General features: G+C 38.0%; 1 protein-coding gene across 2 annotated transcripts in view; it reads right to left on the reverse strand.

The window, feature by feature from the left end:
- The window catches only part of SHROOM4 (shroom family member 4), a 245,547-nt gene that overhangs the window by 21,845 nt on the left and 201,000 nt on the right, over window positions 1-22,702 (reverse strand). For both annotated transcript variants that reach the window (XM_045860645.1, XM_045860646.1), the window contains one exon: window positions 17,939-18,000. In XM_045860645.1, the coding sequence (XP_045716601.1) occupies window positions 17,939-18,000 (62 nt within the window). The remainder of the gene's footprint in view (window positions 1-17,938; window positions 18,001-22,702) is intronic.

The raw sequence follows: 22,702 nt of genomic DNA on the forward strand, positions 1-22,702 counted from the left end.
CCTGGAGGCAATGGGCTCTAACAAGGCAACCTGGAACTTGCTATTCTCTATATTAATTCTTATTTTAAAAGCACTGCCTTCCGACTTGCACAACTTGTGTAGGACCAGCCTCATCCTTGCAGAGACACTTATATCAGGGGAACAGAGTAAGCAGGACTCCAGAAAGGGGAAGAACTGCCCTCAATGGGATCAGCTGGACCAATGGGTATACAAGTCATTCCAAGCTGTCACTGAATATTAATTACACTGTGCAAGGGAAGGAAAACCAATATAGCCCTTGCCTTCCTAGCACTAACAGCTGAAACAAACTGGTGAATAGGAGGCTTCTACTGAAGTGTCAGGCTGATGATACTGGCCTCTAGAGGTCCTATTTTCAAAGGGCTCAAGTCTCCTATATGCACAGAAATCTACAATTCCACTTTGGGATCAAGTGGAGGACAATAAGCTTTATTAATGGAACAAAACTACTGTTTCTTACTTCTTACTATGTGTTAGGCACTGTTTTAGGCACTTCAATGTATACATTTCTATTAATCTTCACACCAACCCCTTGAAGTAAGTACCATTATTGCCAGTTTGCAGAAGAGGATCCTGAGGCTTAGAAAGGATATATCACTTCCCTAACTAATAAGATGAAGTAGTGTCCAAACTGAAACTTCTTGCTTTATTTTACTCCATGGGACAATCCCATTAAAGCAAGGACTCCTGGAGAGAGGCAAAAAGTACTTATACTACATTCATCCCCAAGTATCCATAAAGACTTTAGCTCCTTGCTGAAGACACAGGAGAAAGCATGAAGTCTAAGTATGAGAAAGAGCTTTGTTGACACAAGCAAGGAGATTACATCTCAAAAACAAAAGTAAATTGCCAGCCCAGTCCTGGGCTGTTCTCTTTTTCTCTTGGTACAAGTTACCTTATTTTCTGATGAATAGATTGTTCCCTTTTGTTAAAATCTTTTATTTTTGCCCAATAGTAATAGAAAATGAAAACTAATATTTGCAGAGACTAAAAACATTCCTCCTGCCTCTTCCTTCACCTTTTTGAAGTTTTCTTGTTTGGAAATTTTATTTTTAAACTCCCCACAATAGCTTGGCATTCCAGCATCTCAGCAGCAAGAGTGCACAGATCCAGCCTCTCTCCCCTTTCCCTTTCCTCAGCAGCTAAAAGATAAGACTGCTCCAAGAGAAACAGTCACTCCCAGGTTATTACTGAAGGAAATACTTGCAAGATCCAGGAAGTGAGACACAAGGAGGCTATACAGGGAGGGGAGAAGGGCTCATATGGTTTGTTGTTACCACCCTTCTCTGCTGCTAGGTTCACATAACTTCAAGTAAAGAACAATTAGGCTGGCAAAAAACAAATGCAAATAAGCAGAATTTGCCCTGAGGCTTCTATAGCCTGTGGGAGGTTGGCACAGTGTCTTTTGAAGAGATCAGAGAAGTCCTTGCTTTATATGGGCTATTCTGTGTGAAACTTAGCTCCCTCTCTCCAAAGACCCCAACTTGGAATTTCTAAGGTCTTCCCATTAGTCCCTGGACCCTATATAGTGTCATATCCATGGTGATAAGGGATGTTAATAATCGCTCTTATTTACTGAGATTCCATCATATGTCAGGTACAGGGGTGCACACTGGACAGATTTGATCTCATTCAACTCTTGAGACAATCTTCTGGTCTGAGTATTGTCTTCTTCATGTTAAAAATGAGGCTCAGAAAGGTTAGATAACTGAAGGAACACAGAGAGTAAGTGACCAGGAGAAGTTACAACTAAGGTCCATCGGACTCCAATGCCTATGTCTTGTCCAGAACAACATACTGCCTCACCAATGTTTTAATAAAAGACATTTTAGGAGTGCATAATACATTTCCAAGGGGCCAGGAAGGTTTTTATTTACAAGAATAGTTCAGCTCATTATCTGGGTAGACAAAATTATTACACCTCTATTCCCTAATATTCAGTGGTTCTGAAACTTAAGCATGCATTAGAATCACCTGGAGGGCTTATTAAAATACAGCTTGCTGGATCCTACCCCTAGATTTTTGATTTAGTAGGTATGGGAGACAGTGGAGAATTTTTACTTCTAACAGTTTCCCAGATGATGATGGTGCTATAGGGCTGAGAGCATACTTTCAGATCCACTGCTCTAATCAGTCATTATCTAACAGGGGTGTCCAACCTTTTGGCATCTCTGGGCCACACTGGAAGATGAAGAGTTGTCTTGGGCCACACATTAAATACATTGCAACATGTAATCACAAAAAAATCTCATAATATTTTAGGTAAATTTACAATTTTGTATGGGGTTGCATTCATAGCCATCCTGGGCCACATGCAGCCCATAGGCCATGGGTTGCACACTTCTGATACCAGTTTCACAACTCACCACAGTATTTTAAGAGGTATAAAGCCATTACAAAGTTTCTCAAAACAAAGTGTATTTTAATTAACTATATACATACCACCCATGTGATAAGTGGGATAAAGATTTACAAAATAAAATAATGGGCATAGTAGAGCTCCAAAAAGCTCTAAGAATCCAGATACTATTTAAGGAAATCTGGGGCCCCACCATGGTTAAACAATGGACAGGCCTGAGGGAATGAGCAAGTTTTGTCTGTTTGAGTCCTTCTGTATACCAGGCATTAACTTACTGAGTTTCAAAGACCCAGAATACAATGAAACAGGCTTAATATCAAGGTCATAAAGTTATGAATGATTCTATCTCAGTTTAAAAGGCATCCTAGGTGCTTAATTATGAATGACAATTATTATCATAGAGAAGTTCTTTGACACACATATATTAAACATTTGAGGTTCTATCGCTTTGAGAGTAACCCTAAAGATTCATGAAATGTAGTAACTGCTCATTGTGCAAAGGGTATGAATTTGACTTTGCAAGGCATCACAATACTGGTTTGTAGAGCAAATCACCCAGCAAAGGAGGGACCCTAGCTTAGTCAACCACTTGGCACTCCCATCTCGATGTGACTTGATGGGTCTCTATTTGTTTTCAAAGTAGATAGGCGAAGTAATCATGGTAGAGAGAAAACATACTTCTTTGTTAATAATGACACTGAAATGCAAACTATCTGCAAACTAGTTCTGGTGATGACAGTGAGCAGAAATGGAAAGGCCTTAAAAAAGTGATGTTTCTGAGCCAGATAATAAAATATTGGTGATGGTAGTGATGAGGGGGTTCTATGTTGCAGTGGTGGTTACAAATTTGGAGATTCACTTACAAATATCTGGTCATGTGCCCCCTCAGAAATGTCAAAGTTTTCACAAATTTAGATAAGTGGAAGTGCTGGTTGATGGAGAATTCTAGCAAATCAAATTCTAGCTAACAGTGAGATCAAGCATGTCTGGTAAGTAACACTGTTATTGGTATGGGGATTTTTCCAAAGCCTTTGATATTTAACTTCCCAGGCCTAAATCAAACTAATGTGGGTTTACTCTTCCTCAGATTTTCTTTTTTATTATAAATTCCAACAACTTGACATGTATCCAGGGAACACCATGTGCATTCAACTCTAGCTATTTACACTTTACTAGATGCCTTCCTGAATTTTCTTTGTGTGTGGCTACTATCAGCTTCAACATGTGATTTAGGATTCAGCCTTTTGTGGTTAATATTATTACAAATACCCATTTCTATGTGACACAATACTTGTATACCCACCACTGTAAATGGCTATATTCTATTCCATCATGATGATGTATTAAATTGATAAATCTTTTTCATGACTATAAATAGCACTACCATCCCATCTTTAAACAAATTATTTTTCCTTTTCAGATTATTTCCTTGAGGGTATACTGGATCAAAGAATATGAACAGTTTTGTAACTCTTGTCATGTATTTCTAGATTGCACTCTAGGAGAACAACCAATTTATACTACTCCCAGAAACATACTGTTTCCTTACAGCCTTGCCAAGACAGGATTTTGTAACCCTATCTGTTTATAATTTCTGTTTATCATTTCCATTAATTGTTGATAGTTCAATAAGCAGGTTGTGATACATTGAAGCTGTTTTTATTTTCATTTTTTTAAATGCTAGAGAGGTTGTTCCATTCCATGCAATGATTTTACTGCCTTTATTTCCTTATGTGTAAATTGCCCATTCATTTTCCTTGCCCTTTTATGAAGCTGAATCTGAAAACTGACATTCAATAACTGTATCCATTCTTTATATATTTTGAACAGTCAACTGTTATTAGTAATGGTGGCCCTAGACAATTTCCTCATTCTGTTGTTTACCTTTTTATTACATTTTCTATATATTTGAAACCATCCATCTTGTCTCTGACAATATCCTCCACTTAACAGACACAAATTTACCTTCCATTCATAGCTAAAATAAATATGCCATTCCACTGGTCTGTTTTCTAGAATCTACTACAAAATACTGTATGTACTACTGATCTAATTATTCTCCATACTGGTGCCTAGAATTCCCAACATTTTTTAAAGAAAGAGTGATTGCTTTCTTCAGTTCAGGGTTGCTTCCTCTGTGCTCTATATTCTTAGAATAGCTTAATCTGTTTCTAGAATCTCTTTTTTTCAAATTTCACTGTTTGACTTTTTTTCAACCCATTATCATATGGTTTTGGTAACTGTCACTTTACAACCAGCTTTAAAATCTGATAGGGTAAGTGTACCATTATTACCTTTTTAAATAAATGTATTATGTGGTATTCTTGCCCAGTTATTCTTCCAGATAAATTTCACTATGAATTTGACAAGTTCTATAAAGTATACCACAGTGATTCTAATGGGTAGTGCATTATATCTACATATTCACTTAGGGAGTATTGCAATCATTATTATATGTAGTCTTCCCAAGTTGAAGCAGGGTATAGTTGTGTGTTTATTTATGTCTTTATTTCTCCAATTAAGAGTTATAATATTCCTTGAACAAGTTTTGTGTGCCCATGATAGAATTAATACCCAAATATTTAAATTCACTTTGTCACACTTTTGATAAATCCTTCCATACCTCTGAAGGTTGCATTCTTCTTATGTGGAAAAGCCTCCCTGAAAAGTGTCTTCTTCCTAATGAAATTAAATTCATCTCTGAATTATTCATTTTCTTTCATTCAATAAGTACATAGGAAATGTGTACTGGATATTTCAACTCTGTTCATGATGTGGTATGACAAAGGTAAGGAAGAGAGCCACTCTTAAACTGAGAATTAAAAACCTGGGTTCTGTATACATTGTGAAATATTTGTTCTAGTTCTGTGAAATACACCATTGGAATCTTGATAAGAATTGCGTTGAATCTATAGATTGCTTTCAAAAATTTATGTGGAATGACAAAAGTCCCCACATAGCAACAGTGATCCTGAGAAAGAAGAACAAAGTTGGAAGAATCATACTACCTAATATCAAATTATACAACAAGGCCATGGTAATCAAAACAGCCTGGTACTGGCATAAAAATAGACACATAGGTCAGTGGAACAGAATAGAGAGCCCAGCAATAAACCCACACCTTTACAGTCAATTAAATTGGACAGAGGAAGCAAGCATATACAATGGGCTAAAGAAAGTTTATTCAATAAATGGTGTGGAGAAAATTGGGCAGATTCATGCAGAAAAGTAAAATTAGACCACCTTCTTATACCACATAAGAATAAATTCAAAATGGATTAAAGACTTAAATGTTAGACTCAAAACCATAAAAATTGTAGAAAAAATAAGCAGCAAAATCTCAGACATTGCTCATAGCAATACTTTATTGGATATATCTCTCTGGACAAGGGAAACAAAAGAAAAAATAAACAAATGGGACTACATCAAACTAAAAAGTTTCTTTACAGCAAAGGAAATCATCAACAAAATAAAAAGACAACCCACAGAATGGGAGAATGTATTTGCCGATACATTTGATACGGGGTTAATATAAAAATTTATAAAGACCTTAAAAAACTCACCACCACAAAAACAAACAACCCAATTAAAAAATAGGCAAAGTATTCATATAGACACTTCTCTAAAAAGGACATATAGATGGCCAACAGACATGAAAAGATGCTCAATGTCACTAATCATCAAAGAAATGCAAATAAAAACCACAATGAGATACCATCTCACACATGTCAGAATGGCTATCATCAATAAATCAACAAACAAGTGCTGGCAAGGATGTGGCAAAAGAGGAACTCTTTTGCACTGTTGGTGGAACTACAGACTGGTGCAACTGAGGAAAGCAATATGGAGATACCTCAAAAAATTAAAAATGGATCTGCCTTTTGACCCAGCTATCCCACTTCTGGGAATATATCCAAAGGAACCCAAAACACTAATTTGAAAGAACATAAGCACCACTATGTTCACTGCAGTGTTATTTACAATTGCCAAGCTATGGAAGCAGCTCAAATGTCCATTAGTAGATGAGTAGATAAAACAACTATAGGATATTTACACAATGGAATACTATTTGGCTGTAGAAAAGAAGAAAAGTTTACTTTTGTGACAGTATGGATGGACTTGGAGAATATCATGCTAAGTGAAATGAGCCAGTCAGAGAAAAAAAATACCATATGACTTCACCCATATGTGGAATCTAATGAACAAACTGAACTAAACAAGAAAAATAGATTCATAGACAGAGAACAGGATGACAGCTAAGGCAGGGAGGTTAGGGGGTGGAGGGATTGAGCAAAAATGAACAAGGACTCATGGACATGGACAACAGTGTGGTGATTGCTGGGGTAGAGTGGGTATAAGGGGACTAAATGGTAATGGAAAAAATACAAAAAAAGTAAAAAATTAAAAAATTAAATAAAAAATAGAAAAAACTGGGTAGTAGTTTGTCAAATACTTGCCATACAATCTCAGAAGTAATGGGCTCTGGAGTCAGATGGGTGTTTGACCTTGGGCAAAGTGACTTTATCTGTGAGTTTCCTCATCTTTAAAAATGGGTCAATAAATAGTAAGTATGTCATGGAGCCATGGTAAATAATAAATGAAATAATTTATGGGAATGCTTATAGTAGTGCCTGACACATAATAAACACTTAATAAATGTTAGCTATTATACCTTTTGTTATTGTTGTTAATAATAGTATAATACCTTTCCTGAGTCTCAGCTTCCTTTCATTCTCAGTCAAATGGGGACAATAAGGCTTAACCACAGAAGGGTTGTTGTGAGGATTAACTGTGGTAATGTTCATAAAAATACCCAACACACTCTAAAGGTTTGTCTAAAGTGGAAAAATGCAAAGGATCACAGGAGGCAATCACAGATACAGAAACCAAAAGTGACAACCTAAAAAATACTTTCTTTTGGCTTTTAAATACATCACACTTATGTGGCTTTTTTTCCCGGCACATCTACTTGCTAATTTTCCCCCTCCTGCTAATTTTAAAATGCATTTGAATTTTCTGTACACAAACCGAGTAACAGTGGAGGGAGACAACCAACAGTGTAACTACATGGAATTAAAATTTGTTGCAGGCTTCCAGGCAAAGAGAGTGGCTAAAGAATGTACATTTGATTTCCCCACCTATACCCATCATTCCTGTTGTGACAGAAATGACCTAAGAAAAGATTCTGCATGGCTAAAGAAAACATCATCAAAATGAAAAGGGAACCAACACTATGGGAAAACATATTTGTCAATGATACTTTGGACAAGGGTTTAATCTCCAAAATATATAAAGAACTTACACGACTCCACTCTAAGAAGACAAGTAACCCAATCAAAAAATGGGCAAAGGACTTGAACAGACACTTCTCCAAAAAGGACACAGAGAGGATCCAGAGACACATGAAAAGATGCTCAGTATCGCTATCAGAGAGATGCAAATTAAAACCACAATGAGATACCACTTCACACCAGTCAGAATGACCATCGTAAACAAAGCAACAAACAACAAGTGCTGGAGTAGTTGTGGAGAAAAGGGAACATTAGTGCACTGTTGGTGGGAATGCTGACTGGTGCAGCCACTGTGGAAAACAGTATGGAATTTTCTCAGAAAACTAAAAATGGAACTGCCTTGTGATCCAGTGATCCCACTGCTGGGATTATATCCTAAGAGTCCTGAAACACCGATTCAAAAGAACCTATACACCTCAATGTTCATAGCAGCGTTATTTACAGTAGTCAGGTGCTGGAAATACCTTAAGTGCCCATCACTAAATCAGTGGATCCAAAAACTGTACATTTACACAATGGAATACCACGCAGCAGAAAGAAAGAAGGGACTTCTACCTTTCACAACAACATGGATGGAACTGGAGAGTATTATGCTAAGTGAAGGCAGGCAGTGAAAGACAAATACCATATGATCTCACCTGTAAATGAAAACTAATGAACAAAAACAAAATAACAAGCAAAACAGAATCAGAGGCATGAAAACAAGGAAAAGACTGATAGTGACCAGAGGGGTGGGGGCAGGGTAAGAGAGGAAAGAAAGGGAAGGTTCTAGTCAAGGAACATGTGTAAAGGACCCACAGACATGGACAACAGGGTGGGAATTGACTGTGGGAGCAGAGGTGGGTGGGACAGGGGAGAACAATGGGGTAAAAAGTGGGAAAACTGTAATTGAACAACAATAAAAAAAAGAAATGTTAAAATGTGTGTATGTGAAGTAAAGGAGTAGAAACTCCATCAGGATTTCCCTTCTTAAATGTCATCTCTGACCTTGACCTTTCGTAGGCCTTATCATCTTCCCTGAGTTCATAATCTGTGATCTGCAGTATCAATATTCCTTCCCTTTCCACTGACCTCTCCTTTATGTTCTTAAACTTAAATCAGTTTCCCAAGTCCTGACCAAATCTTCATTTAAATCAGTGGTTCTCATAGTTAGCTTTTCAAATCACAATTGCCCGGAAAGCTTGTTAAAATGCAGATCCCTGGGCAGTATCCCAATTTCTGATTCAGGAGGTCTAATAGAAGCCTAAAAATTTGTTTGCATTTTCTGTTCTTAAATGAAACTTAGGTTGCTGATCCTAGGGCCACAATCTAAGAACCACTAACTTAAACCCTTTGCCCCCTCTAACTACCACCCAATTTTCTCCTTCCTTCCCATAGCCAACAACTTTTTAAAAAAACATTGTTAATGTTTAAATGTCTTTTTAAACATTCTTCTTTTAAAATATTTTTGAAACCACACAGTAATACTAACACATAATCAATGTATTAAAATTAATGAAAAGAAACTGACATCTTCCTATATTGCTAGAGGAAATAAAAATGGTATACAGCTCTGGCTGTTGTGGCTCAGTTGGTTGGACTGTTGTCTCGAAACCAAAGGGTTGCAGGTTTGATTCCTGGTCAGGGCACATACCTAGGTTGTAGGTTTGGTCCCCAGTCCAGTCACATAATGATCCCTGGTCTGGGCACATGGGATCCCTGGTCTAGGCACTTATGGGAGGCAGCCAGTCAATGCTTATCTCTTGCATCAATGTTTATCTCCCTCCCTTCCTCTCTAAAAGGCAATGAAAAATGTCCTTGGATGAGGATAAATTGTTTTAATGGTATACATAGCTTCTTTGAAAAAAAGGCAGTTCCTCAAAAAGTCAATAGAATTACCATATAGTTCAGAAATTCCACTTCTAATTATATTCCCAAGAGAACTGAAAACATATGTCCACATAGAAACTTGTACACAAATGCTCATAGCAGCATTATTCACAATAGTTAAAAAGTGAAAATGACCCAACTGTCCACTAATGGGTGAATGGATAAGTAAAATGTGTTATATCCATACAGTAGAATATTATTTGTCAAGAAGATGGAATGAAATAGTGATACATGCTACAACATGATGAAAGAAGCCAGATGCAAAAGCCCATATATTGTATGATTCCATTTATATGAAATGTCCAGAATAGGCAAATCCCTAGAAATGAAAAATAGATTAGTGGGTGTTTATAGTTGAAGGTGGGAATAAGGAATGACTGCAAATAAGCACAAGGGATCTTTTTAGGAAGATAGACATGTTTTAAAAATTGGATTGTAGTGATGATTCACCACACTGTAAATTTACCAAAACTCACTGAATTGTACACTTAAAACCAGTGAATTTATGATGTGTAAAGCTGTGTGCACTTCTCCATGCACCTCCCTTTGAGATTATCATGCCAGCTACTTTTTATGCCCACCACTTTACTAAGTTTGATTTTTTGAAAGTCAGTTGTGAATCCAAACTATCAAAGCTGGTAGCAGTCCTCTTCTTATCCTTTGTGATGGTGAACTGGCATACTTCTTCTACCACTACAGCTGCTTGCTCCTTTGGTTTCCTTGCTGGTTCTTTTTTTTTTTTTTTGGTTAAAATCTTTTTTTTATTTTAATCATTGTTCAATTACAGTTTTCTCCTTTTTACTCCCAATCCAGCCCCCCTCCCACCCCTCCCCACTTCCCTCCCATTACCACCCTCCCCTTAGTTTATGACCATGTGTCCTTTAAGTTTGTTTCCTTGCTGGTTCTTCATCCTCATCCTACCCAATGCTGGGTGATCAATAAGTCTCCTTCAAAGTATCCATTTGTCTCCCTCACTAACTTCAAATTCAACATATCTCAACTCAAACTTATCGCCTCCAGCAAACCAGCTCCCCTTCTCACCTGCCCTAGCTATGTCAACAACTTTTTCCAAGTCACCAGGCTTTGGAGTTACTTTTGACTTATCTCCTTTCTTTCCCGAATTCCAATCACCAAGTTCTCTACATTTTTCTAAGTTCTCCCTACTTTTCTCTCAAAAGGTGTCACATATTTGTGAGCAAATAATCTAAACAGGACACATGAGAAGCAATGCAAATATTAAATAGACATGAAAAAATGTCAAACTAGAATAATCAAAGTAAGCAAATTAAAATGATAATAGGTAGCATTTACATCTAGTGCACTAGAAAAAGAAAATTTTCTGTGATGGTAAGATTTTGGTCAACTGGTATCCTCATAAATTGCCAGTAGCACTGTAGACCACCTCCTAGCAAAGCTGTTTGGTAAAACAATAAGAATGTTCATATTCTTTCAAATTGTAATCCCAACTCTAATAATTATTTTTAATGAGATAATTCAAAATGAGAAAAAAAGATTATACCTATACAGATTTTCTGCAGCATTACTTTATAATCACAAGAAATGGGAAATAATCTTGTTATCCAACAATTTGGGAATGATTAAGCAAAATAAAGCACATTAAGCTAGTTAAATATTATGCAGCCATTAAAATTTGTAACTATTGGGGAAGTCTGTACAGCAACATGCAAAACTGTTCACCAAATAATGCTTAGTGGGGAAAAAAGAACAGGACAAACCAAATTACATCTACATAGTTATTTAACCATGCCAAAATATCTCTATACCTATAGATAAAAGTTGGCAGAGAAATTAAAACATTCAGGGTGTTAGGATGGTAGGACTAAAGCTACTTTTTCTTCTGTTTTTAATTTCCTGTGATATCATTTTCATAATAAACAAATATTTCTCCCAAATATCACACACATATATCTATTTTTTCTACACCGCCCCCACCTCAACCCAGAGCCACACTCTTTCATGCCTAGATCACTGCCCATAATTGGCCTCTTTTCAACCCATCTAGGTTGCAAATGCTGCCAAGTTTTCTAAAGTGCCACATTTACCATGTCACTTACCTGACTGATAACCATTAATTGCTTCCATGTTTGTGATACTATGTAGTTTTTTATTTAATAACTTAAATTTTTGTCCATTGCCATTTATTCCCTTTATGTCCCCCTCCCCACAGCAGACACCACACTGTTGTCTGAGTCCATGAGTCTTTTTTCCTTTTGTTCAATCCATCCACCCCCTAACCTCCCCTCCTTAGCTGTCATCCTGCTAGCTATGAGTCTATCTCTATCTTTCTTGTTTAGTTCACTTTGTTCATTAGATTCTACATATGAGTGATCCTATCTCATTTTTAGGGCCTACCGATCCTTGCCCGATACTTTGCTATTTGTCCTTTTTTCTCTGCTGTTACTGATGCTGCTCTTCCTCCCTTTCCTCTTACTTCTCCTTGTCATTATTACAACTAATATTTAATGAGGGTTTAAGGTCCCAGGTTGTGTTCTAAATGCTTGACATATATTAACTCATTTAGTCCTCACAACAATCACATGAGGTAGATAAGGAAACTGATGGGAGAGAAAGAGAGGGAGAGAGGATGAAAAGGAGATAGGGGGATATCACTTGCAAATATATTTTCCCATATGGTTGGTTCCCTTTTCATTTTGCTGATGTTTTCTTCAGCAGTGCAGAAGCTTTTATTTTGATGAAGTCCCATTTGTTTATTCTTTCCTTTATGTCCCTTGCTCTAGGGGAAATATCAGCGAAAATATTGCTATGTGGAATATCTGAGATTTTCCTCCCTATGTTCTCCTCTAGGACTCTTATGTTGTCACAACTTATATTTAAATCTCTTATCCACCTTGAGTTTATTTTTGTGTATGGTGTAAGTTGGTGGCCAAGTTTCATGTTTTTGCATGTAGCTGTCTAGATCTCCCAACACTATTTGTTGAAGAGGCTATTTTTATTCCATTTTATGCTTCTGCCCCCTTCATCAAATATTAATTGACAGAACAGACTTGGGTTTATTTCTGGGCTCTCTAATCTGTTGCATTGATCTATGTATCTGTTCTTATGCCAATACCAGACTGTTTTGATTACAGGAGCCTTGTAATATAGTTTGACATCAGGCATTGAAATCCCTTCTACTTTGTTCTTCTTTCTAAAAATTGCTGTGGCTATTTGGAGTCATTTATGGTTCCACATAAATTTTTGAAATGTTTGTTCTATATCTGTGAAATGTATCATTGATATTTTAATAGGGATTGCATCAAATCTATAAATTGCTTTGGGTAGTATGGACATTTTGATAATGTTAATTCTTCCAATCTGTGAACATGGTACATGCTTCCATTTGTTTGTGTCTTCCTTAATTTCTTTCTTCAGTGTTGTATAGTTTTCTGAGTACAGGTCTTTTATCTCCTTGGTTAGGTTTACTTCTAGGTACTTTATTTTTCTTGTTGCTATACCAAATGCGATTTTTTCCTTTTATTTCTGTTTCTGATAGTTCATTGTTGGTATACAAAAATGTGTTTGATTTATGAATATTGACTTTGTATCCCACTGTTTTGCCAAATTTGTTTATTAGGTTGAGTAATTTTTTGGTAGAGTCTATAGGATTTTCTATGTACGTTATCATGTTATCTGCACACAATGACAGTTTTGATTCCTCCTTTCCAATTTGGATGGCTTTTATTTCTTTTTCTTATCTGATTGTTGTAGCTAGGACTTCCAATACTATGTTGAATAGAAGTGGTGAAAACAGGTATCTTTTTCTTATTCCTGATCTTGCTGGGAAAGCTTTTAGTTTTTGCCCATTGAGTATGATGTTAGCTGTAGGTCTCTCATATATGGCCTTTATTATGTTGATACCTTGGACAAGAGTTTTATCTCCAAAATATATAAAGAACTCACACAACTCCACTCCAGGAAGACAATCCAAAAATATGGGCAAAGGACCTGAACAGACACTTCTCTGAAGAGGACATACAGAGGGCCCAGAGATATATGAAAGGATGCTTAGCATCACTCACCATCAGGAGATGCAAATCAAAACCACAATGAGATACCACTTCACACCAGTCAGAATGGTCATCATAAACAAATCAACAAGCAAGTGTTGGAAAGGATATGGAGAAAAGGGAACACTAGTGCACTGTGGGTGAGAATGCAGATTGTTGTAACCACTGTGGAAAACTGTATGGAATTTCCTCAGAAAACACAAGATGGAACTGCCTTTTGACCCAGCAATTCCACTGTTGGGACTATCCCCTAATAATCCTGAAACACCAATCCAAAAGAACCTATGCACCCCAATGTTTATAGCAGCACAACTGACAATAGGTAGATGCTGGAAGCAACCTAAGTGCCTGCCAGGAAATGAATGGATCAAAAAATGATGGTCCATTTACACAGTGCAATACTACTCAACAGAAAGAAAGAAGGAGCTCCTACCCTTTGCAACAGCATGGATGCAACTGGAAAGCATTATGCTAAGTGAAATAAGCCAGGTGGTGAAAGACAAATATCATATGATCTCACCTATAAGTGGAACCTAATCAACAAAACAAAGAAGCAAGCAAAATATGACCAGAGATACTGAAATTAAGAACAAACTGACAGTAACCAGAGGCAAAGTGGGAGGGAATAATGGGCAGAAAAGGGGGAAGGATTGTCAGGAACTTGTATAAAGGACACATGGACAAAACCAAAGGGGAGTAGGATCAAGGGTGGGAAGTGGGGGTAGTTGGGGTTGCAGGGAGTGGTGAGGGAAAAATGGAGACAATTGTACGTGAACAACAATTTAAAAAATGTAGAAAAAAACAAAGGAGAGAGTGAGAAACATCCCAAGCTAATACAGCTGGAGAATGGATGAAGCTGGATTTGAACCCAGGCAGACTGACTCCAAGGTCAAAACCCTTAACCAGGGGGTCTTATTCCTCCCACATACCCTACTTAGTCTCCCCTCTGGTCCTTTCCTCCTATAGGTCCCAACCTTCACTTTACTTAACCTCCAATGAACTTAAAGCACAATAACACTTATGTATTGGCCCCTTGCCATGTGCCAGGCATTTCTTGTTTAAACCATGTATTTGACACTTCATCCTATAGCAACTTGCATGAATAAGCAACAAGTGGATTTAAATCCTGGCTTGTCCTGCCCTGGATGGGTGTTTCACTTGGTTAGAACATTGTTCCATACATGAAAATGTTTTGGGTTCGATCCCCAGACAGGGCACATACCTAAATTTTGGTTTCAATTTCTGGTTGGGGTGCCTATTGGAGGCAACCATATTCATTCTCTCTCTCTCCCTCCTCCCTCCTTCTTCTCTCTCTAAAGTCAATAAAAATATCCCCAGGAGAGGATTAAAAAATAAAATTAAAATGATAAATTCTGGTTTGTCCCTTTAGTAGCCATGAGAACTTCAGTAAATTACTTAGTTTGTCTGAATCTCAGATTCTTTATCTGAATCAACAGTTTTCAAAGTGTGATCCCATCAGCATCACCTGGGGAGCTCTTTAGAAATACACAGTTTGAGCCCCACTGCACACCTACTGAATCACACTTGCTGGGGGTAAGATCTACCTATTTCTCTGTTTTAATTAGCCTTTCAGGTATTTTTTAGTGTACACTCAAGTTTAAGAACCACCATCCTAGCTATAATAATACCTATCTGACAGAGTTTTGGGGACAATAAAACATAATATCTATAACCTAGCTGTGGCATGTAGGTTGTCTTGCAAATGGTAATTTATTATTACTGCTACTTTGTGTGGGTTAGTCTTTCTTGCTCAAGCTGTGGGTGGGTAGGCATCATGCTTCCTGGAGCTCTTTATTATTTCCCTGCTCATCTACAAAAAGGTAGTACATACACTAAGTTTTGAATAAAGTCTTGTTACTTTACTGACTGGTTGGTAAGAGAACCATTTTTGGAGAAGCACTGTAGAGTAGTATAGCAGGTCTTTAACATCACTTTGTTCAATGGTATCTTGTTAAAACATTGATGAGGAAAAAAATGATTTCCAGCCAGGGCCACTGTCTGTGTGGAGTTCACATGTTCTTCTGTGTATATTTCCTCCCACATCCCAAAGATGTGCATGTGAAGTGAATTGGCATGTCCACATTATCCCAATCTGAGTGAGTGTGGGTGTGGGTGCATGTGTGAGTGCATCCTGAGATGGAAAGGCATCCTATCCAGGGTTGCATCCAACCTTGTTCCCTGAGCCACTAGGATTGACTCTGGCCATCTGCAACCTTGAACTGAAGTAGGTGGGTTAGAAAAGAATTAATTTTGTATTCATCTTTATATCAACATTTAATATTACAAGTGTTTTGGGTCTTCATTTAGAAATTTGGTGTGGTTTTTGTGCCCAGAATATATTCCATAGGAACTTAATTCTTGTTTATATCAGTCAGCCTAAGGTAAAATTGATTTCATTGCATGGTTTCACTTAAATTTGCAACCCGTTGATGATGTTAAGTGAGAACTTACTGTGGAGTATCTCTGAAGTAAGACTGCCTGGATTTAGTCAACTTAATATCTGTGGGACTTCAGGCAAATTATTTATCTGTGTTTGCTTCTGTTTCTCTTCTTGGGCAAATGGGGGGATTAATAGTACCCATCCCTTAATGTTATAGTAATAAATACATGTAAAGTGCTTTGAATGGTTCCCAGAGTAGAACACTGTGCTCAAGAAATGTTAATTAGCATTATTGTTTTTGTGTCATTTCATCCACTCAGTGGTAGAGACTCTGTTTCTTCATTTGGCAATCAAATGAAAAATACTCCTGAGCAATTTCTCTGTGCTAGGCACATGGAGTAAGTCTATGACAAAACCAAGGTGTGGTCTTCTCTCTCAAAGGTTTCAGTCTAATATGGGAAACTCTGCAGACCCATTAGATCGAAACAAGTTCTCCAAGAATATAATACAAGCCAGTTCACAGAGAGGAATCAAGACTAACCATAAAATCCCATAGTATTCCCATCCAAGATAGACTCATGAGACACGATGTTGAGTGATCAGTTTGAAGTATTTCTTTAGGGATCTTAATTGAAGTAATTATGATGGAAAATGCATGAACTTTGGGGCCAGACAAACCTGGGTCTCAGAATCCTGGTTCCATTGGTTATACTATGTGACCTCAGCTAAGTTACATAAGTTCTCTGCACCTCATCTATCAAATAGCTAGTAAAAATTAACTGCTGTGGAGAATAAAAGATATTATGGGTATAAAAAGATCCAGCCCAGTGACTAACACTTTATATTGGGTTCCTCCATTTTTCATTGACAACCAGAAAATGAATAGGTTTCTGAAACTTTGGAATCAAAAGAAAGCCAAAATTATTCCTGACTATACCACCAAATCACAGGGGACAATATAGAACCCCAGAAAGAATCTCAGGTTCTTCCGGGGTCAGGCCCAGATTCTAATTTTCTCCTTTCGTGTCCCCTTCCTAAGTGCCCCTATCAAGGCACAGCTAAGAGCTTTTTTCCCTATCCCTCCTTCATTCCTGGAATTTGAGTTAAAGAATCAATATAACTTAAAGGTGTCTTATAATTAGGCCTGGAGAAGAACTGACTGTAAGAGTGCATCAAGGAATTTCACAAAAGAGAGGGTCCAGCCAGGCTGATGTAGACCACCCCAGAAAAAGTAACTGTCACTCCTTATAGTCACTTATGGCAGGTAGGCTCATCCCCGGGGAATATGAAAGCTGTGTGCCATGCTCCCCACATTACAGGAGCAGACTCCAATCTGGGCATTTTTTTCCTTAAGGGCTTTGCCTAAGCAACTCTTTTCCCACTAGCCCAAGCCATATATGCCATTTGTGAAAATGTCCCTGCTTTCTCTTAGGAATTTTAACCTATTGTTAGTATAATCTGCCCTTGGATTTTAAATGAGCAGACCTTAAGTTTTTAATAAACCCTATAAAAAGAAAGGTTGCAGAACCCAAGAAACAAGTACCTCCAACAACTCTGAAGCAAAGGCACAGCAGTAGCTTGATAGTCTTACCTACTTTTTGCTCCCTCCAACTGTCCAATGGCCACTGGGAAGGCAGGCATAATTTATGCCTTCTCATCTGTTTCAGCATGGTCTGGTCCTACATGTTCTTGTGCCTGGGCAGGCTTGCCTCAGGCCTCTGAGATGATGGGCACAACGTCCCACAAAACTGCCTGACTACTTCATATTCTTTTTTTTTTTTTTGTCCTAGTGATCAGTTTGGTCTGTAACCCACTGCCTGGGGGCAGACTGAATGACGTTTGTGGCATCAAACCCTTGCTGTAAACACCAAACCAGGTTCCTTAGATAAAGGTGAACAAATAGAAGAGCTTACCATTTCTATAGAAACTTCAGAGGCACCAACTCACCCCAGAACCCTGAGAAGCCACTTACCTCCCTGACTGGCTGGTCTTCCTGTTTCCTGTTGTCGATTTCCATTTGTCCACAGGAAATTCCTGCAAAGCAAAATTCTGATAAGTTAGGGAGCTCTAAGCAGTCAGGTATCTAGCTGGTTTCAAAAAAATGTGAAGAATTTAGGAACCTGTCCCCGTCCAGGACCCATATCTGGTTCCTTCTATTCTCCCATGCAGGCTAGAGAAATGTACATGGAGGCTGCCTTTCTGTCAGGAGGCCTATAAACTTCTGGCAGCTTGCAGAGACTAAGAGAGCACTCAGGGACCTGGGCAGTGTAGTCTAGAAACTCTATGTTTTCCTCTGTTTCTCCCCTCCCCTCCCAAACCACGTTAAAAACCAGTTTAGCATGTTTGCTGTTTGTTCTGGCTGTTGCAAAGGAGGTCTTTTTGTTTGTTCTCCCTGGTGAACCTGCCCTTTCGTTTTGACTCTTCCAACATAGAAAACATCTTCTTGGAAGCCCTGGTCCTTGAAGGGCCATCAAAGCCTAAAGCTCCTGCTGCTGTAACCCTTTCCTAGAGTGAGGCAGAGGGAGATCATGCATTCCAGCACACTGCTGTACTGATGTGGCCCTTCCTTCTTCCAGATTCACTGGCAGGAGCTGAAATGGGTTTATCCCTGGGGAGCCTGAGTGCTATGCATCATGTTCCTGACATTACAGGAGTAGATTCTTCACTGTGGGCACTTTTTTTCCACAAGGGCTTTGCCAAAGCAACTCTTGTCTCTCTTTATGCATGCCACTTGTAAACACATCCCTACCTTCCTATTCTAGCTCCAAACCTAATCCAAATTTGCCTTTGACATTCTTCCCACTTTTGTATTCAGCACCCCCTCTCTCGAAACTCATAGGTTAGCCCAACAGGAGGACACAGTTGTTCTAAGCCTCACTGATCTTCCAAATTCTCACTTTCTCCAATGCTATTATTGGACCAATTTAAAGTTTTATTACCTTTGTCCTAGTTAAATAAAAAAATTACTCCCTTTTGGAATTAAGACATTTAGTGTCAGTCATACTAGCTAAGATACTTAATAGCTGTGTTATTTGAGGGAAGTTGTGTCACCTTCCTGAACCTCAGATTCCCATCTGGCAAATAGGAACTTTACTACGTAGCCTTGCTTGGGTCCTAGTAGTCAGGATAAAATGGAATGTGCATACAGAATGCCTAGCACAGTGCTCAGCACAAAGGAGGCTCTGGATGTTAGTTGCCAGAGAAAGGATGGTTTCTCAGCTTTTATAGAATCAGAGCAGCCTCTGTCTGTACCTGTCTGTTAGAGCAGCTCTAACCACTTGTTAGATTTCAGACTCTGCCTTGACACCCTTGTGAGATGTCCCTGCCCTCATACTTGTTCAGCCACAGTGGGAGCCAGGATTTCCTGTCCATGCCCTGTCTAGCCCTATGGGAAGTACTCTGTAATTAGCAGTGGCCAAACCAAACAAAGTTGTGTCCCAACTCCCAGCCTCCTTTGCAGATTCCCAGTATCACATTACATTTTTTTCTTGAGCTTAGATTGCTGTAAATTGCCTGCACCCTTTGAACCAAAGAGGTAGTTACACCATGGCTTGTTGCAGATGGTGATTGACTGTAGTGGGAACTTGCTGCCCCAATAGAAGATATACTGCTAAAAGGCATCCTGCCATACTGGACAAAGCCTGGGCTTTGAAATCAGCTTATGGAGAGACAGTATAGCATGATTAGGAGCTTGGGCCCTGAAGCTAAACTACATGGATTCAAATACCACACTTGCTATGTGACCTCAAGAAAAATATACAACTTCTCTTTATCTCATTTCCCCCAGCTATTTAATAGTATAATTGTGATAACATTACCTATTTCTTGATTGCTTTGAGGACTGCATGAGTTGATGATATATTTGAAGTGCATAGAACAATACCTGGTGCACAGTAGATATTCAGTTGTTAGCTATTGTTCAAATGCTGGCTTTGCCATTTGCTAGATGTGTGACCTCCATCAGCCTCAGTTTCCTCAGCTGTAAAATGGGGATCCTATTATAACATATCATACAATTGTTAAATGAAATAATGTGATAGTAAATGGAAATCTAACTGGCATGAAGTATGAGGGATGTAAGTATGTACTGATTTTAGTTCTCTTAACAGTGCTAAACAGGAGCCAGTTAGCTCTCTAACATCTTCCAGGGGCTAGAAGGAGAAGGAAATCAGCCCTACTTCACACAGCCCTAGTCATATGGGCTGGGGTGCCTTAATCCATGCTACAATATTTCCTCATGTCTAAGGATGGTGTATGTTCAGGTGGCAGGGGTAAGAATGGGCATACAGTGGCTCTTAGATGGCCATCCACATGTCTAAAAGCCTAGTGTCTAAGAAGACCTGCTCAGCTAGTCTAATAGGCATTAGAAACTGAATATATCCCTTTCCCAGAGTGTAAAAGAAAACCTGCATTGCTGCTGCCAACTGATGCAACCTGCAAATTTCACCTCCGTCTTTTATGGAGTTATGGGCCTGGGGCTGACACATCTACAGCCACCATCTCCTTGACACCATACCCCAACCCTGCTTCAGTCCCTTTTTCCTATGGTCCACTTACAGGTCCTTCTTTGAACAAACTTTCCTAAGCTAAGCCAATCTCTCCCCTTATTTTAAAAGATAATAACTCACACTTATAAGATGATTACGATCTTGCAGTCACTGTTCTAAATGCCTCACACATGTTCCATCATTTAATCCTCACAATCAACTTATGAAGTAGGTGCTGTTATTACCTCCATTTTAAGTGGGAAAGCATAGGAATTTGAACCTAGGCTGTCTGATTCCAGCATCAGTGCCCTTAAAAAATTATTTTATATTTCTCCTATTTCTTTTTTAAAAGATTTAATTTATTTATTTTTAGAGAGGGAAATGCCGGGGGGGGGGGGGAGAGGGAGAGAGAAACATCCATGTGTGGTTTCCTCTTACACACCCCCTCCTGGGGACCTGGTCTGCAACCCAGGCATGTGCCCTGACTGGGAACTGAATCAGTGATGCTTTGTCTCACAGCCTGGCACTCAGTTCACTGAGCCACATCAGCTAGGGCTTCTCCTCTTTCTTTTTAACATTTATTATGGATATTTTCAAGTATACAGAAGTGTTGAATGAGTTTACAATTAATACACATATATCCACTACCTAGATTCTATGATTAGTATTTTACCATGTTTGTCTTATCACATATCTCTCTGTTCACTCCTCTATCCCCCCACCAATCCATCTTAATTTCTTGATGCATTTCAAATTAAGTTACAAACAATGTTATCCCTATATAAATCAAAAGCTTAAATGCAATGGACAAATTCCTTGAAAGACAAGCTACCAAAGCTCATTCAAGAAGAAATAGATAACCTAAATGACCCTATATTTATTAAAGAAGTTAAATTTGTAGTTTAAAAAATCTTTCCACAAAGAAAACTCCAGGCCCAGTTGGCTTCAATGATAAATTCTATTTAACATTTAAGGAAGAAATAATACCAATCCTATACAAAATCTTCCTGAGCATTGGAAGAGGAGGGAATACCTTTTAGTTCATTTGGTAAAACCAGCACCTGGATATAAAAACCAGACAAGGATATTAGAAGATAACTACAGACTAAAATCCATGATAAACATAGACACAAAAATCTTTAACAAACTATGAACAAATCAAATCTAGTAACACATAAAAAGGATAAATGCATTGTGACAAAGTGGGTGATACTAGGCTGGTTCTTGTTTCAAAAATCAATCGATGTAATTCATTATATCAGTAGACTAAAAAAGAAAAACTACATGATCATCTCAATAGGTACAGAAAAAAATTTTGAAAAAAATCCAATATCCACTCTTGATAAAAGCTAGGAATAAAAGGTAACATCCTCAACTTCATAAAGGGCATCTATAAAAAACCTACAATTAATGTATTTAATAGTGAAATATGGGGAACAAAGCAACAATACCCACTCTCACCACTTCTATTAAACCTTGTATTGGAGGTCCTAGACAGTGCATTAAGGCCCCTCTCTTCCCTAGAAAAGGCATATACAGTGGAAAGAAAAAATTGAAATTATTTCCATTTGCAGGTGACTTGATTGTCTATTTAGAAAATCTTTAAAAATCTACTAAAAAGCTACTAGAACCAATGAATGACTTTGAAAAACTTACAGGATACAACACCAATACAACAAAATGGAATTGTATTTCTATGTAATGGTAACAAAGAATTTTAATTGACATTAAAAAATATTATTTACAATAGCATCAAAGTCATGAAATCTTAGGGATAAATATAACAAAATATGTGCAACATTTGTATGCTGAAAACTATAAAGTAAGTTAGAGCACCAATAGACTTCAAAAACTTCAGCATACATATCATTAAATAAAGTTCCATATTTGTTTATAATATTTAAGGCAAAATTTACTTCCAGTGAAATGCACAAATATTAATTATGCCTTTGTTGAATTATGATGAATGTATACACCTGTGTAACTCAAACTCTTGTCAAGATACAGGATGTTATCATGACCCAACTAAGTTCCTTACAACCTTTCACAGTCCATCTCTGTGCAACCTCCCATAGGCAACCACTGTTTTGAATTATTTTTCCATAGAATAATTGTTTTAGAACAGCCTAAGTGCCCATCAGTAGATGAATGGGTTAGAAAAAATTATGGTGCACAATGGAATACTATGCAGCAGGAAGAAAGATCGCCTACCCTTTCTGATGGCATGGTTGGATCTGGAGAACATTACG

Source organism: Phyllostomus hastatus, unplaced genomic scaffold, assembly GCF_019186645.2.
Source record: "Phyllostomus hastatus isolate PE091 unplaced genomic scaffold, TTU_PhHast_1.1 phas_scaffold_200, whole genome shotgun sequence".
NCBI classification, from domain to species: domain Eukaryota; kingdom Metazoa; phylum Chordata; class Mammalia; order Chiroptera; family Phyllostomidae; genus Phyllostomus; species Phyllostomus hastatus.